The 15,792-nt window shown below is 42.6% G+C and overlaps 1 protein-coding gene across 5 annotated transcripts in view; it reads right to left on the bottom strand.

Annotated features, from left to right (window-relative positions):
* The window catches only part of TDP1 (tyrosyl-DNA phosphodiesterase 1), a 74,779-nt gene that overhangs the window by 38,558 nt on the left and 20,429 nt on the right, over positions 1-15,792 (bottom strand). For 4 of the 5 annotated variants that reach the window (XM_057732427.1, XM_057732428.1, XM_057732429.1 and 1 more), the window contains 6 exons: positions 11,537-11,704; positions 11,006-11,084; positions 8,746-8,928; positions 8,085-8,133; positions 6,032-6,098; positions 3,882-3,989 (listed from right to left, as the gene is read on the bottom strand). In XM_057732427.1, the coding sequence (XP_057588410.1) occupies positions 3,882-3,989; positions 6,032-6,098; positions 8,085-8,133; positions 8,746-8,928; positions 11,006-11,084; positions 11,537-11,704 (654 nt within the window). The remainder of the gene's footprint in view (positions 1-3,881; positions 3,990-6,031; positions 6,099-8,084; positions 8,134-8,745; positions 8,929-11,005; positions 11,085-11,536; positions 11,705-15,792) is intronic. The other variant, XM_057732430.1, reaches the window with a different exon arrangement.

Raw genomic sequence — 15,792 nt, 5'->3', positions numbered from 1 at the left:
AGAAAAGGGCTGGAGGGCAGGCTCTAAGTATGTCCTAAATCATTATAGAAGTTACGTCTCTCAGGTATCCTTTCATAATACTGGAGTGCTATGTGGGCTTTTTCTCTTTTTACATAACAATCCAAGTAAAACATGATGCAGTTTTTTTGGACCTAACTAGTCTTCACAGAAAATAGGTGTATTAAAAATGTATCTTACTTAAGAGGCATTAGAAGGTAGAGGTGAAGAGTGCCAGCCGTGGAGCCAAATGCCTGGGTTCAAATCCCGCTTACTACCGTGTGACCACGGGCAGCCTATTCAACCACTCATTTCTCCAAGTCCTCGTGGAGCTGTTGTGAGAATTAAGTGAATAACCACATGTAAAGCACTTCGTGTCTGGCATATCGAAATCCCCGAAGGAGTGCCACTTGTTATGCTTTAAACATCTTGGCAGGTATAGTTTCTGGTCTAGGTATTCCAGAATAAAATTAGAAGTCACTGATTCACAAAGACAAACTTCAAATTCTTAAATTAACTTCCAAGTTGTAATTAATTTATTTAGCCACAGCCAGTCAGTATTAAAGCAGGCGTTCACAGCACAAAACCACCAGCAAACCAAATATTAAATGAATCAACCGACAGTGGATGCTCCCTGGACTTACGTGCAAGAACACAGGTGCCCTTGTTTGAGAAGAATCCATTCTGAAGGTATCCGAACCTGTGTTTTTATTCACTTAGCTGTCTGGACTCACTCGGGTCTTCCCTGGAAGCCCCGCGTGCTTTCCCAGCTCCTCGGCTCAGATCCCCCTCCCAGTGCACCTGGTTCACTCTCAGACCTACCTCCACACCCACAGGAAATACCCCTTTCTCAGCTTTAGCTGGTCTCTTACCTACCCAGACCCTGCTCGTTAGGGTCCTTACACAGGAAAACGCCGAGGGGCCCGCATCATCTCTGCCCGCAGCCCCTGCACGGCGGGATCACGCCTCGCTCTTGTTCCCAGGCGTACTCCCAGGGCTGAGCACACGCTGCCGTGAAACCACGAAGCTCAGCCTGCAGAAAAGGACTGCTCACAGGGTTTACTGAATCTCAGCCTCCCTGAATGCCCTTAAATCAGGATCAATAAATCTCATGCAACTTTTGTGAAGCGCATCTACCTTTTCACTCCACTTTAAGGGAAAACCAGTCCCCAAATAGACAGTAAATTCCAATCAAAGTAAAGAGGGACTCAAGACTGCAACACAAGACTGGAGACTCAAGACTCTGGGCTGCAGGCTGGCCCTATGGATTCTCTGAAGTTTCGACAATCGCAAGTCAATTCCTTAAAATAAAAATACCTCTCTGTGTATCTCATGTATTGGTCCTGTTTCTCTGGAGAACCCTGACTAACACAGCGGCGCGAGAGGAATCGTCCCTCCTTTCCCAGGACCCATCTTTTCCATTTCCATCCTACAGGCCAGCCCTCCAAACAGCCTCTCCTCTCCTTTATCCCTGGGTCCCCAGCACCAGGATTTTCATCTCTAGGAACCTTCCAAGACCCACAGCAAGCACTCTTACACAAAAGACTTCAACATTTACATGTTGGAGAAAAGTCTACCCAGTAGCAGGAGGGGAATAAGAGAGATCACTTCTGGTCTCTCCATGTGGATAAAAAGTGAGCTGCACACTTTTGAACGCTTCTCTTAATTTCTCTGGGCACTCGTTTTTCCCAGCCAAAAAAACCCCAAGACGCAAGACAAGACCACTTTTACCCAATAACTGATATGTTTCTCTAAACTGCTCTGAACCTATTTTGAGAAAAAGCATTCTGCTAAGTTAATAGTTAAGAGGATTTTAACCAAAGTTGGAAGAATAGCCTTCAAATTCAATTCAACATTCCTGTAAAGTGGCATGACTTCAGTAAAAGCCTTGATAAGTATGAAAACATAATATAATGGGTAGAATCCTACGACCCAAACTGGTAGAGAATCTGTCAGATCTGACTGACGGAAATGTCACATCATTTCAGGTACTCAACACAGCAAAATAACAAGCTCTGTAATAAAGCAGCCCTTGGGATGTATGATGGCCTACCACGCCGCAGTGCTTCCAATGGTGGTGTTATAGACCTGGAAGCAGGCAGATGATTTCATCTAGCCCTACTGACTCATCATCAGAGGATATAGGAAGCGAAGGTCACACACAGCATCAGAATGTGACAGAACCAGTAGTAAAAGCCAGATTTTTCTCCTTGCAACTTAATAACCTGGTTTAACAGGCAGTTACTGAGCACGCAGGTAAGCTGAAACGGAAATGTGGTCTCTGAATATCCAGGTCCCTTTGGAGACTGTTCAAGGATCCGTGTTATACCCAAATTCATGTTCTTGTTGGTTAACTTTGTAGAAGACTGGGTAGCGGGATAACAATTTCTCATCACTTTAATTCAGGAATACTGGTAATAATCTAGTTTTCTCAAGTGTGTTTTATTTAAAATAAAATTGGGGGAGGAATTAACAATCTCATACTTACCAAGGCCCAACCTCCTCGCCCACCGAGGGCCCACACGCCCTCCACGTGTCCACTCTCCCTGGCACTTCCTTATCTGTCTCGGGCAATGACTTCTCCACCCAGGCAATCTACAGTTCAGGTCTCATACCCAGGCAACCTAGTCTTCAGAGGCAGAAGTTTCTCTTTTTAAAGGCACCAAGCAAAGGGAAGGGCACCAATACCCTGGCCATCTTTCCCAGCCTGGAGGGCAGAGCTTGAATGTGTGTAATGACAGTCCTCATGTCCTGGGCTGTTATGTCCCCAGCATGGGCTCTGTCATTTAACTCTCACAATAACCCCCAAAGGCAGCCATCACTTTCTCCATTTTATGGAATAAGAAACAGCTTCAGATTATGTGAATTTCCCCAATTCACAGAGCCAGTAAATGATGGAATAGTCTTATCTTCAGGACTCAAGAGCATGTTCTCCCTTTGTGCTATGGCTCCTCAGAAACCTCTGGGAAGCCCTAACATCTGATCTCCAGCACTAACACCGTTTGGGTCTCTGATCCTTATTCTGAGCCGGGGGAAAAGTCTAGCAATTTCTGTAACTAGCAAAGTAACCTGGTTGTTTCTAAGTGGCTCTTTGGTTGAAAGCGTGTTCGTGAATGCTTTTAAACTTTGGTTCAAAAGTTTGTTCACTGTTACAGAAATAATTTTACTCTGTGATACCTTAACTAGTTGCTATTGACATTAACCACGTTATTCAATCATGAAGAAATGCCTAAAGGTCTTTGTTTACACTAGAGAATTAAACTTCCAGTCCAGTTCCATTTTTCCAAAGCGCACAGCAATCTACCTTGCTATAAAAATAGACACAAAAATGCTAATAGGTAGGGACTTTCTTATAGGGAGTGACAAAAATAATCTAAAATTGGATTATTGTGATGGTTTCATAATTCAGTGAATATACAAAATCATTAAATTGTAACTTCAAATTGGTGAATTTTATAGTATGTTAATTATATCTTAATAAAGACATTTACAAAAAAACCCAAAGAGATTTGACTGCTCACGTTTCACTCACCTAAGAAGAAAATAACTCAGGAATATTAATTTTACCATGTTCTTCTTCTTCTGTACTTCAAATGTCAATTTGGATAACTCCTATTACTGAAGTATTAAATACAAAAAGTAAACACAAACTTTATGCAAACCTTGTAAACATCTACACTTATGAGTAAAATCAGGCAATGATCCCTCTACAAAGGGATCCGTCATGGGCTTCCTTTAAATAAGGCTCATGTAAGACACACACACACAGAGAAAACTAATGACAATTCACAAAGTCACTTTTTGGAACCCCATTTAGTACTCTTAGCAGGAGTTATAAACGCATTTTAACAATTCCTCCCATCAGGAATGGAAGAACTACATACCTTGTGACAAGGAACCAAGCAATTTCACTGAAGTCTGGAGAGGGTCTCATATATGTCTTAATATGTGGCATGGCATTACTGCGGCCTGATGTGTCAGCTGACCATTTGCTAGTGACGGGAAAGACACGCATCACTGTTTAATACAATCCGGTCATAGTCTTAGCATGAGGAAACTGTATGAAAAGCAAAATCCTATCATCTAAAAAACAGTGAGTACATCATTCTCTGTGATATGACCTGTGATATCTTTTTAAACTCTGTTCCGCTAACAGAATAACACAAGTTCATTTTAGAAAGTAGGTATGTAAGAGAAACATTTACCACCACCTACAAAAAGCACTGTAACCTTTGAACTGGCCTTCCCATCTTGTCACTAACACACACACATATGCATACATATTATTTCTACTGTGCTTTTAACTGCATGTACGCAGGTCTTGTCTCCTTAAAAGCAGGAACTGTGCTCTCAGAGCACATTACTGAGTAGAAGAGGCTTACCGAATGCTTGTTAAATGAAACAATTACAAAATGGAAAAAACAGCAAACAATATGAATATCAAAATGGAATGCTGAAAAGCAGGGGGATAATTCAGAAATACTCCAGTCAAATGCAGATGTTCATATACCCGAGTTTCGTTTCTAAGTTTCCAACATTTTCAGGACTAAGGTTCCATGGGAAAAAATGACCTATATTGTGAGGCAACAATCCTTACTCATGAATATAAGAGTATGGTTCCTCAAGAGAACAGACTGTCTTGCAAGAGTAAAATCAGGGTTAGGTAGATTCATTATTAGATTATCAAATTCACTTGTATGAAGTCAAAACTGAAGGGAGCTCAGTTTAAAGAAATGTCCTCTGCAAAACAAAACAACTTTTTTTGCAGCTTTATTTACAATAGCCAGGTCAAGAAAGCAAACTAAATGTCCACCAACAGAAGAATGGTTAAAGAAGATGTGGTACATATATACAATGGACTATTACTCAGCCACAGAAAGGAATGAAATTGGGTCATTTGTAGAGACATGGATGGACCTAGAGATTATCATACAGAGTGAAGTAACTCAGAAAGAGAAAAACAAATATCGTTTAGTAACACATATATGAGGAATATAGAAAAATGGTACAGATACCAGTTTTCAAGGCAGAAATAGAGACAAAGACGTAGAGAACAAACATATGGACACCAAGGGTGGAACGTGGGGGGAGGGGGGGTTGGGGTGGGAATGAGCTGGGAGATTGAGATTGCCATACATTACTAATAAGAAAAAAAAAAATCAAATTGTATACTTTAAATATGCAGTTTATTGCATGTCAATTATATCTCAATAAAAGTTCTTAAAAAACAACAACAACAACAAAACACCTCCAAAGAGAGCATTAAAGAAAGCCTCCAGGATGACATACTCAAAGCCTTTTTTTGGGGGTGGGGGGTGGGCTGAGCTGCATAGCTTGTGGGATTCTAGTTCCCCGAGCAGGGACTCAACCCAGACCCTTGGCAGTGAAAGCGTGGAGTCCCAACCACTGGACTGCCAGAGATTTCCCAGACTGAATGCTACTGAAACGTAATCTGTCTTCACTTCTGCTGTCCAACATAATAAATGCTTGTTGAAGCGAGTATGAAACTAGAACTGGACTAGAACACACAGGATGTGCAGCCACTGCAGCCAGAGGACGCAGGACACCCCTTTCACCTGAACATTTGGCCATTTACTGACTCTTACAACAAGCCAAAGACCACCCTGCACCCTGGAGAAAGCAGTGTGGATTCTTCCCTCTGTAAGCCTGCGGTTTCACAGCATATGAATACGTAGACAGGAGGATGCCGTATTTTGGAAATATGGACTGAAATGCTGCTTTATGTAAATTTGAAACGTCCCAACATGTTCTTTTATTTATCTTTTTCTCTGTATGCCAATATTTAAACAGAAACCTCACAGAGATAAATTTGACTCCTTGGTATTAAAAACTATTTCCAAGAAATGTTCAGAACCTTGTTTTAAATGATTTCTATCACTAACATATGTCGATAAAAAATATAGCTATATTATGTAAAGTCCTTTTTTTTTTTTAATCAGACCAACAAATAACATTCTTATTTTACCCTAAAGAAGCAATGGCTTCTAAACAGCATTCTAAACTGATTACTTACTGAAAATAGGAATGGAGCCAATTCTGTTTCTCTGCTGTCTGGATGCTATAGGGAAGAGAGCCACCAGCTTTTAAAATAAGAAAAATAAAATAAACAAAAAAAATTACTGACAATAATTTGAGGATCCTTCATTAAAAAGAAAATCTATAGTAAACAGTTGGAAAGTAAAAGAAAACCATTACTTATGTCATCTTATGGAATAGTTCTTCGAAAGAAAATGACTATACCTGCATCAGGTTTGTTCTTTCAATAGGGTTTCCTTTCTTAAGGATGCATATCAAATAGTAAATGTTTACTATCCGAACAGAAAAATCTCTGGGGTGGTGGTGGTAATTTAACATCTACAATAGCATGGATTTGCAATGTTAGGAAAGACCAGAGAATGGATCCCAGTTCATTCTGCTGTCCTCATGCAGGTGGGACACCCTTAGCCACATTCTGCAAGATGAAATCTGGTGTGCCTGTTTTTTGCCTAAGACCAGGACACTCGGGGGAGGGTAGACTAGGATGAAAACTTGGCTCTCCTGCCTCCTTCACCTTTTACACTGATATTTCAAATCAGACTTTATCCTAGCCACACAGATTCTTACCAATGAAATAAAAGGATCACTGAAATAAAATGTTCAGGAAACAGTTAACATTTTAAAAAAGGAATTCTGAAAGCCACAGTCCTACAAAGAGAATGAAGATACAGTCCCAAGTGGAAACACAATTAGAAGCCAATTTCTGTTCGTCTTTGAAAGTCACTGTAGATTGATCAGTGACTTTTCAAACACATGGTGGAACGTCTCCATAGTAATCTACATCCAAAGAGGGCTTTACATTTCTCTGACACATCAAATAAGGCAGGTTATATCTCCCACTACAAATTAACTAAGAACACAGGCAAGATTTCAGGGTCAGTTACACAACAGCTTTACTGACAATACTAAGTTCTCCCCTTCTAAAAAGCATGCTTTGAATGGATCTAGCCTATTAGAAGTAAGAAAGGAGGAGGGGGGAAAAAAAAAGCCAAACAAACCAAAAAAAATCACCGTGTCCCTGAGTCCCAGTGAAATAATTTTAGCTTGTCATTAAAAAGCAACAAAGAGGCTAATACACTCCAAATCCTACTGAGATGTTTCTGGCAGGGTCACATGTAGTTTGATAAGCAACAAATGGACTAAGTTAGTCTAATTCAGAGCACTCTGCTTCCAGCCATAGTAAATGCCAATCAGACGTCCCCTTTTTTCCAAGGCATTACCCTGTTTGGGTTTTTGGTTAATACTTCCTGAACGCACTATGGGGGGCGGGGGGGGGTACGCTCTTGAATTCCAAATAAGTTTAGTGCCCAGCACTGACATAAGGGAAATAGAGGACAAGACTGGATGATGTCTACAAACAGCCCTAGGATTTACAGATGAAGCCCTTGTGAGATGAGACATATCCACTAGGTTATATCAAAGCTTTCATCTCAATATTAAGCACAAGTTCCCGACCTTCGATATTATCTGTATCTCGGATTCAAATTTGGAAGAACCACACAGTACTTCAGGCAGGAGGGATGTGGGGAGAGAGAAAGGTCAGAGAAAGGTATGGTACAGAGCTGTCGGGGAAGCTGGTTTTATCCAGCAGTCTTATCTGGACAACCAACCTGCCGGTGGCAGAGGTGAGAACAATCTCATCAGTAAAAACATCCATCACCCAGAGGGTTATTGTGAGGATTGGACTAACACCCAAACTGCCCAACTGCATGGCAGCATCTTTGGAACACGGCACTGCTCCATATTACCTACTTTCATGATCCTTATCTAGTTAACAGGGAATAATCTCCAAATTTCTAACCCACACTTTTCTGGTCTCAAGGAGGAAGGCATTTTTACTACTTGTTTTAAAAAGTTTACCAGGGCCATGTATAAGTGAATCACTTTGCTTTACACCTGAAACTAACACAATATTGTAAATCAACTATACCCCAATGTAATTAAAATTAAAAAAAAGAAAAGTTTCCCAGGGGGCATTTATGAAATATACACACAAAAAATACAATTGGGACAGTCTCCCCAACAATTACCTGGATATCCTTCTAAGCTGGTCCGCACATTTTCCACCGAAGGATAGATCTAAAAATAAAAAACCCAACACTTGGAATGCACCACGTTGAAGAAACTATTTGTGAAAAGGAATGAAGATTAGTTTTTAGGAAAATAAAAATCTCAATTATAAGTGCTTAGAAAACATGCTTTAAATTTTAAAAAGTTCCCATCTTACTGAAAAAAATTAAACTTCTGGTAATTAAACTACAGAAAGCATTTATAGTCAATGAAAGAAAATTACATTTCGATTTGGGTATTTTTTTCCCCTCTGAAATGACAAATGAACACTGAATTGAATGCAAAATTATTAATACAAAGGTCTCTAAATTAATAATGCTTATCATTCTACTGGGAATGCTTTATCAAGTATTGTGTCCTTGCCTTGACAACCTGGAGGAAGGAGTGGAGAAAGAGAAGCCACAGGCCAGTCTGTGGCCGGGATGCAGCTCTGAACAAACCAGCACGCTCGCAGCACCAGGTGCTGTCAGGGCCAGTGGATTACAAACGACGATGCTAAGGTACCGCTGCTTCCATCCCCAGACCACTGAATGAGACCTCTCGCTATACGGGAGGACTGATGCGCATCTTCTCCTGGACTAGAGAATAAGAACGGTGACCTCGAGGAGAAGGGGCACTCACCAGATGAAGAGGAACAGCACTTCCTGGGGTCCTGCTCTCCTTGCCCAGTGTCACCAAGCTCTCCTTAAACTCAGAACACAACCATTTGGACTTGTCGGCCCCCATGGAGCCGATGCTTGAGAACTGACCTACAATCGGCCAAGACTCTGCCTTAGGTATGGATGGGGTGTGCTCTTTCAGAAGCTGTGAGAGAATAAAAATGAATGCTACAGTCACTCCCACCATGTGAGCAGAGATGCTGTGAAAACTCAGAACACGGTTTTCTGCCCTTGGAATGCCTCGTTCACAAGAAAATGCTGAAAACATGAGCAATCAATTTCATACCCATGTACAGTTTTTTTTCCTTCTTTGGGAAACATTTTTAAATACTGAAAATACTTTATTTTAATGGAGTAAGTCGACGAAGTATTCCTCTTCCAAAATTTTTTTGATTTGTACTAAAAGCAAACAGATTAAAAAAAAAAAAAAAAGACCCATTTTAGTAGAATGTCAGATAAACCAGCAACCTGCCATATGAAATTAGATTTCTGCCTTGAAATGGTTTAACACACCAAAATATTATCTAAAAGGTCAAACTATATTTTGACTCCTGTCATCTGAAAGAGGTTTAACACTTGGGCTCTAGGCAGCTGTGATGCTCTATAAATAAGACAGAATATATTTACATATAGATACATACTATCTTAAGCACTGCAGAAGACTGACCTGCGTTCCCTGCTTTGTTCGATACTTATGCAAAGCTGCAATAACAGTTCAGAAAATACTCAGGAATTTTATCCATTTAAACACATACTGAGTGTCTTCCGAGGGGCTGAAGATAGAAACAAAAATAAGCCACAGTTCCGGCCCCAGTGGAGCTCCTATTCTGACAGATGTGTTGTTTAGTTTGTAAGTATTATTCTCCTTACCACAGAGTTGGCACTGATATTTATAAACACACTTCCCCAAAGAACCCAAATAGCTCTCAACTTCCACCCAGGGTGCAGCATGGTGTAGGAAACGGGACTGAGCGGACAACCACAAGGCTCAGCTGCTATTCTGGGCTATTCTGGGCTCAGCCCTTGACCAGCTGCATGACCCTGGCCAAGTCCTTGGGTTTCTCTTTACACATCAGTGGAACAGACGTCTGATCACCCATCTTCCCTGGAAGGCGGCTGTGATGCAACACAAGCTCCTGACTGTGGAAAGTGGTCGCAAACTCTAAGATGCTACTCAGCTTTCAGGAAGACTGGGTTCCTGCACGATATGTGTGGTCACCTGGCCTTTCTGAACCACTGGTCCACAAGCTAATACCCGCCAGTGCTTAGAGAACACGCAACACGTGCCTTGCATTCATTTCCTCATTTAATCCTTATGCAGTTCTATGAGGGAAGTACTGTTATTATGCCCACTTTACGGATGTCAAGAGGGGTTAAGGAGCAAGTCAAGGTCCCATGGCTTGTAACTGGGTCAGGATTTGGCCCCAGCTGTGGGTATCTGCCCTCAAAGCTGTGCACTTAGCCAACGTGTGGGACCCCCTCCTCCCTAGGTCAGGACAGAAAGATGGTGGCTTAGAGATCTTGCCTGCTTTCAGCTGTGGTCTCGCTTCAAAACGGAAATTAAAGTGAAAAACTGTCACTGGCCGAGGGGAATTCTTACACAGCGTAAATAATTTATGGAAAAAGAGGGCCTTTTAAGAAAGCCCCTCCAGGGAATTTACTAAGGTTGGTAAACTAACTCCTAGAGAGAGGTGGAGAAAATTTTAAGCTTTAACTTGCTGGTTATTTCATTTTGTTAAAGTTCTTTCTTGGCTTATTTTCATACCAACAGCAAATGTCATTCTCGTAATTACAATTCTCAGGGCACTGGTTTAGCAAACAAAACATATCACAGCTCAGGTACAGTCTTCACTCAGCACTATCTTCGGTTCTCTGTTGAATTTGTGTTAAGAATCCTGACGTGTTGATCAAAAGCTACAATACTTTTTATGAAAAAAGGTCTCTTATCTTTATTACAAGAAATAAAAAAAACTAAAAATCGTCCGTACACTTTTGCCATTTAGAACCATTCACTCTACACCTATAAATGAGGCAAAACGTTAAAATGCAAGTAATTCCTGGAAACTATAATTAGACAATCAATTATCAAGTGCCTACTATTTGCCCAGAACTGTGCTAGAGATATTATGAAGCTGCCTTCAGAATATACCAATTATAAACGAAAATGGAGAGAACATACATTAAATTTTTAAAAAATGGTAAAACAGTAAAAATTCTGTTACCTTCCTAAGCCTAAAGTGTCCCCAGTTATCTTTTTGATTTCCTTGAAAGCGTCCTGGGGTTGAGCCAATAAGGTAAACGCTGAAAAGATACAAAACACAAGTTAGAGAACATCGCGATTTATGGACCACCCCAAATCACAAAATACACATGAAAACTAACATAAGCATGAAATATTCTAAGAGCCAACCCACTTTCTTGAGATGCCTCTTCAGAGGAGTAACGGACACTTACAAATCGTTTTCGAGCACGTAAAGTAACGGCGGGGCACCCACGAGGCGTAAGGTACCAGGCAAAGAACTCAGCAGTTTTGAAAGAAAGCGCTCCAGCGGGGTTGGGGTGTGGGGTGTGCTCAGGAGAGGGGGAAGATCTCCCGGCCTCCGCGTCAGGGCCTGAGGACCAGGCAGTGCAGACGGCGACAGGCCCCATTCTCCTCATGCCCCGGAGGACAGCCACCTCCTGCCGGGCCCCTGCCTTCCAGACCTCAAACGGCTCTCGAGGTAAGCACCCCAAGGTGCTCAGAGGCCACGTACTTTGTCTCCGAGAGGTCGTGCTCCTGGATGGAATCTATCCACTCCTTGAGGGGAGCGGCGTTATAAGCCGTCAAGTAACTGATGAGGTCAGCTTTAAAGTGTGTGGCTGATTCTCCAGATCTGTGGGTCCCGTGGACGATTCGTGGGTACAAGGGGCTCAACCATACTCTGGAATGGAAAAAAATATAACCTTGAACGGTCAGGAGCACAGCTGATGACAGCAATATCTCCGTACTGATTAGGTATTCACCCTAAGGAAGAGGTGAATTCTCACTACCTCGCTCCACATGGTAGGGAAGGTCATCCTTATAAAACATGAAACAAATCCGATTGCCCCACTCCAATGGTTCCCATCACATCCAGAATTATCTTCGAAAACCTCACTGTGAATGTAAGACCCAGTAAGACCTGGTCTCTGCCTGCCTCTCCCATCTCAGTCTCTCCATGCTCCTTCCTTCATTCAGCCACCTTCCTTATTCCCCTTATAACCTCCTCACCGCGACATAGCTTTATTTATTTATTGGCTGTGTTTGGTCTTAGTTGCACGTGGGATCTTTTGTTGTGGTGCATGGGCTTCTCTCTAGTTGTGGTGTGTGGGCTCCAGAGCTCGTGGGCTCTGTAGTTGTGACACACAGTCTCTCTAGTTGTGGCAAGCAGGTTCAGTAGTCGTGGTGCATGGGCTTAGTTACCCTACGGCATGTGGGATATTAGTTCTCCAACCAGGGATCAAACTGGCGTCCACTGCACTGCAAGATGGATTCTAAAACAACCACTGGACCGAGACTTCCCTGCTGGCACAATGGTTAAGAATCCGCCTGCCAATGCAGGGGACGTGGGTTTGAGCCCTGATCTGGGAAGATCCTACATGCCGCAGAGCAACTAAGCCCGTGAGCCAAAACTACTGAGCCCGCATGCCACAACTACTAAACTCCATGCACCTAGAGCCCCATGCTCCACAACAAGAGAAGCCACTGTAATAAGAAGCCTGCGCACTGCAAGGAAAAGTAGCCCCCACTGGCCACAACTAGAGAAAGCCCGTGCACAGCAACAAAGACCCAATGCAGCCAATAAAATAAATAAATATATTTATTAAAAAAACAAAACAAAAAAACCCCACTGGACCACCAGGGATGTCCCTCTACATCTCTTTTAAAGACTTGCTGACAACAGTTAAGAGTTCTACTCCTTACTGCTATAGCAACTCCACATCACCACTAGTGACCCCAGCAAGGTTCTGCCCGTGCCTACGTCAATATAGCTCTTTAGCCAAGTGGAAAATAAAAGTTACCTACACTAAGAAAAAAATGTATGTGCAAATGTTTTCAATGAACAAACTAATTTTCATATATATATCCCACATCTGGTGTCTGGAATGAATATAGACCACATTTAGTCATATTACTTTAACCTCAGACTTTCAAATGATTCAGTAAAAACACTTCAAAGACATCTTTCATTTCATCAATTCTTTGTCAGTGTACTTTGCTACAACTTCTATATCATAACCACAAATGGCAAACAACCACATCTAAACCCAGTCCTTCTGTGAACTAGCAAAGAAGTTCAAAGAATTACAAAGAAGTATGGCTTCAAACTTCTAGTGCTGTTTCTTCAACTGCAAAACCAGGTTAACAGTCCTGGCTCACAAAAGCACCCACGAGGGAATGAACAGGGTCCAACTTAAAGCAGCCTCAGCAAGTACGAGCTGTGTCTGCCTTTTCCCCTTCCGTGGTTACCTCCACCACAGTTCTACCCAACAAGCCAAAACAGAAACTGCCCCATTCCTCTTTCACCCAGCAGCTCTCAAAGGAGACTGGTGAGAGGCAGGCCGTCAGGGCAGGAAGCCTCCAGAACCGCGAGGATCCTGGCTATGGGTCTTGTGAACTCTGCATATGTTTTTGGCAGGGTGGAAAGTCACACCTCCCCTTCCCACCTCCAGGAGACCCCTCGCATGAGGGGTAACACGTGCAACCAGGATGGGAGTTCAGGGTCTGGACCTGCATCTGCTTCTACCTGGCTGTGTCATTCTGGGCAAGCTCGGTGAGCCCCCCTGCATGTAATGTGACCATGTCGGGCGGGCTGTCTGGGGAACGCCTCTCCTCCTAGTAGCAACTCGGAGCCCACAGGGTGAGTGGGGCTCCTCCTGGATAAGAGGCTCACTCAGGAGAGTAGTTCTGGATGAGGAACATGACAGATGATGACTTTCTAAACCAGGATACCAAGATGTGAGGCATTTTTAACATTTCACAAAATAAGAAGAGAATTTATCCTGGGCCAAGTAATTTTAAAAGCGAGAAATTAACAGGTGGGCCAAGAAGCGGGTGAAAAGGATGGCTGGAACACCTGAGAAGGGAAGAACCAGCAGAGCCATGACAGGCTGACTATGAAATAAGATGACACAAAAGAACTGCTTTTAAATACTGGGTTGGCCAAAAAGTTTGTTCAGGTTTTTCTACATGGAAAAACTTTTTGGCCAACCCAGTATTTTAAAAAAAATTACAATGCACAACATGATCAGAGAGAGTAGAATCTAGACTAACCATGAGATAACAGTACTCCATACCCTGGGGCAGCCGGCAGAGGGAAGTTGGAGGGAGATTTCATACCCTTGGTACTCTGCATTTTGAACCACGTGAAGTTACCTAAGTCAATCCATTTTTCAAAAAGTTTAAATTAAAAGCTTTTTTAAATAAAGGAGAAAAATGAACATTGAAGCCCCTTACTCTTAATCCTGTCCCCATGGCAGCCAACTCAGAGATGTATAAGGAAGCAGGGCTGCCTATAAACTCTAGCTCCAGAAGGAGCTGGAGACCACGGGTGGGAGTCTCTGAGCCACGTGAGAGCCAACTCGCTAAATCCCTTTAGTTAACCTTACTTACTGTTCCCCTGAGAACTAGCAATGTCAATCTCATTTCCTTTTTAGATGGGGCTACATATGAGTCATGAGTCCCAAAACCCAAGCTGGCAGCTTAGAAGCTCAAGGGGCAGCAAAGACCTTGCTAACTGGAAACTCAGTGGATCAAGGGCCCTGCAGCGGAGGCTCTTGGGGACAGAATGCATCCCTGTGACCCTGAACCCACTGGAACGCTGCTGTGTTTTGAGAAGCATAGGTTAAGTGGGACACGTGGAAACTAGAACATGTTTGCAGGAAAACCACCAGGCAGTGGGGACAGGGTGCTCAAGCCACCAGCTACAGTGGGCAAGGGGAGTGAGGAGGGGACCAGAGCTAGCTGGCTCAGGGAAAGGACTGTCTTTCACACTCAGAAGGGCTGTGTGAAGGAAGAGGCAGCCCTGGTGCTGCACGGCCCACTCAGGTCCAGCAGGCCCAGGGGCTGGGGGCTGGGAGGCTCTCTGTCTCAGCTCAACCGGAGGTGCAACTTGGGCTCTAGCCCAGGTTGGGCAATGATGTGAGCAAGGGAACGAGGAGGAGGATGCAGGGGAAAATACCCCAACCCTGGAAGGTGAGTTTCTGCTAACACAGGAAGGCGGAGACGTGCAGAATGGTTCAAGTGAAAGAAAACGAAGTTAAAGCTGGTCCTAAATGAACGGCTTTCTGGAAGAGATGACAAAGGGTGAGACGATTTGAACAAGTCCCTAAAATCCCTAAAAATGACCCAAAATTCTCTTAAGAGATCAAAAACTAGATCCAGCACATACACACCCAGGACAAAGTGTTAGTAACAGTAATAATTAAAAAAAAAGGCACGGAAGACCTTCACGGTCAATTCTTTCGGAGATTCACGACCATATTACAGGCTCTAAAAAGACAGCAGCTCAGATTTGTTTTACGGGAAACTAAAGTGATTGGCGGTGAGGGGATAATTTTAGTATATAACCAACCCCAACTTTTCCTTTGATACCTGTCAGGAAGGGGCAGGCCCTAGTGGGTGCAGGCGTAAGTGAGGACCAAGAAGGTTATCAGGAGGGTCTAAATGGAAAAATAAAAGGTTCAGACTTTTCATTTTTTATCCTCTTTCCTGTCTCAGATTCTTGGGTCTACTTGGCTGTAGAGTGCATGTATGATGCCATTTGGTGAAACTGGAAAAAACTATGGTGTATAAATATTTATGTATGTTTACAGGTATAATATAGGCATTTGTGGATGATTACGTGCTACATGGTTAACACTAGTTACCTCAAGAGAGGAACTGGGGCGGGGAATGAAAGAATACTATCACTTGTTTTTGCATGTATCTCTCTTCTATGCCATAATTCTGTTTTTTTTGTTTGTTTGTTTGTTTTTTACAATTAAAAAA

The sequence above is a fragment of the Hippopotamus amphibius genome, chromosome 4, assembly GCF_030028045.1.
Source record: "Hippopotamus amphibius kiboko isolate mHipAmp2 chromosome 4, mHipAmp2.hap2, whole genome shotgun sequence".
NCBI classification, from domain to species: domain Eukaryota; kingdom Metazoa; phylum Chordata; class Mammalia; order Artiodactyla; family Hippopotamidae; genus Hippopotamus; species Hippopotamus amphibius.
This window is presented reverse-complemented; position numbering and strand designations above follow the sequence as displayed.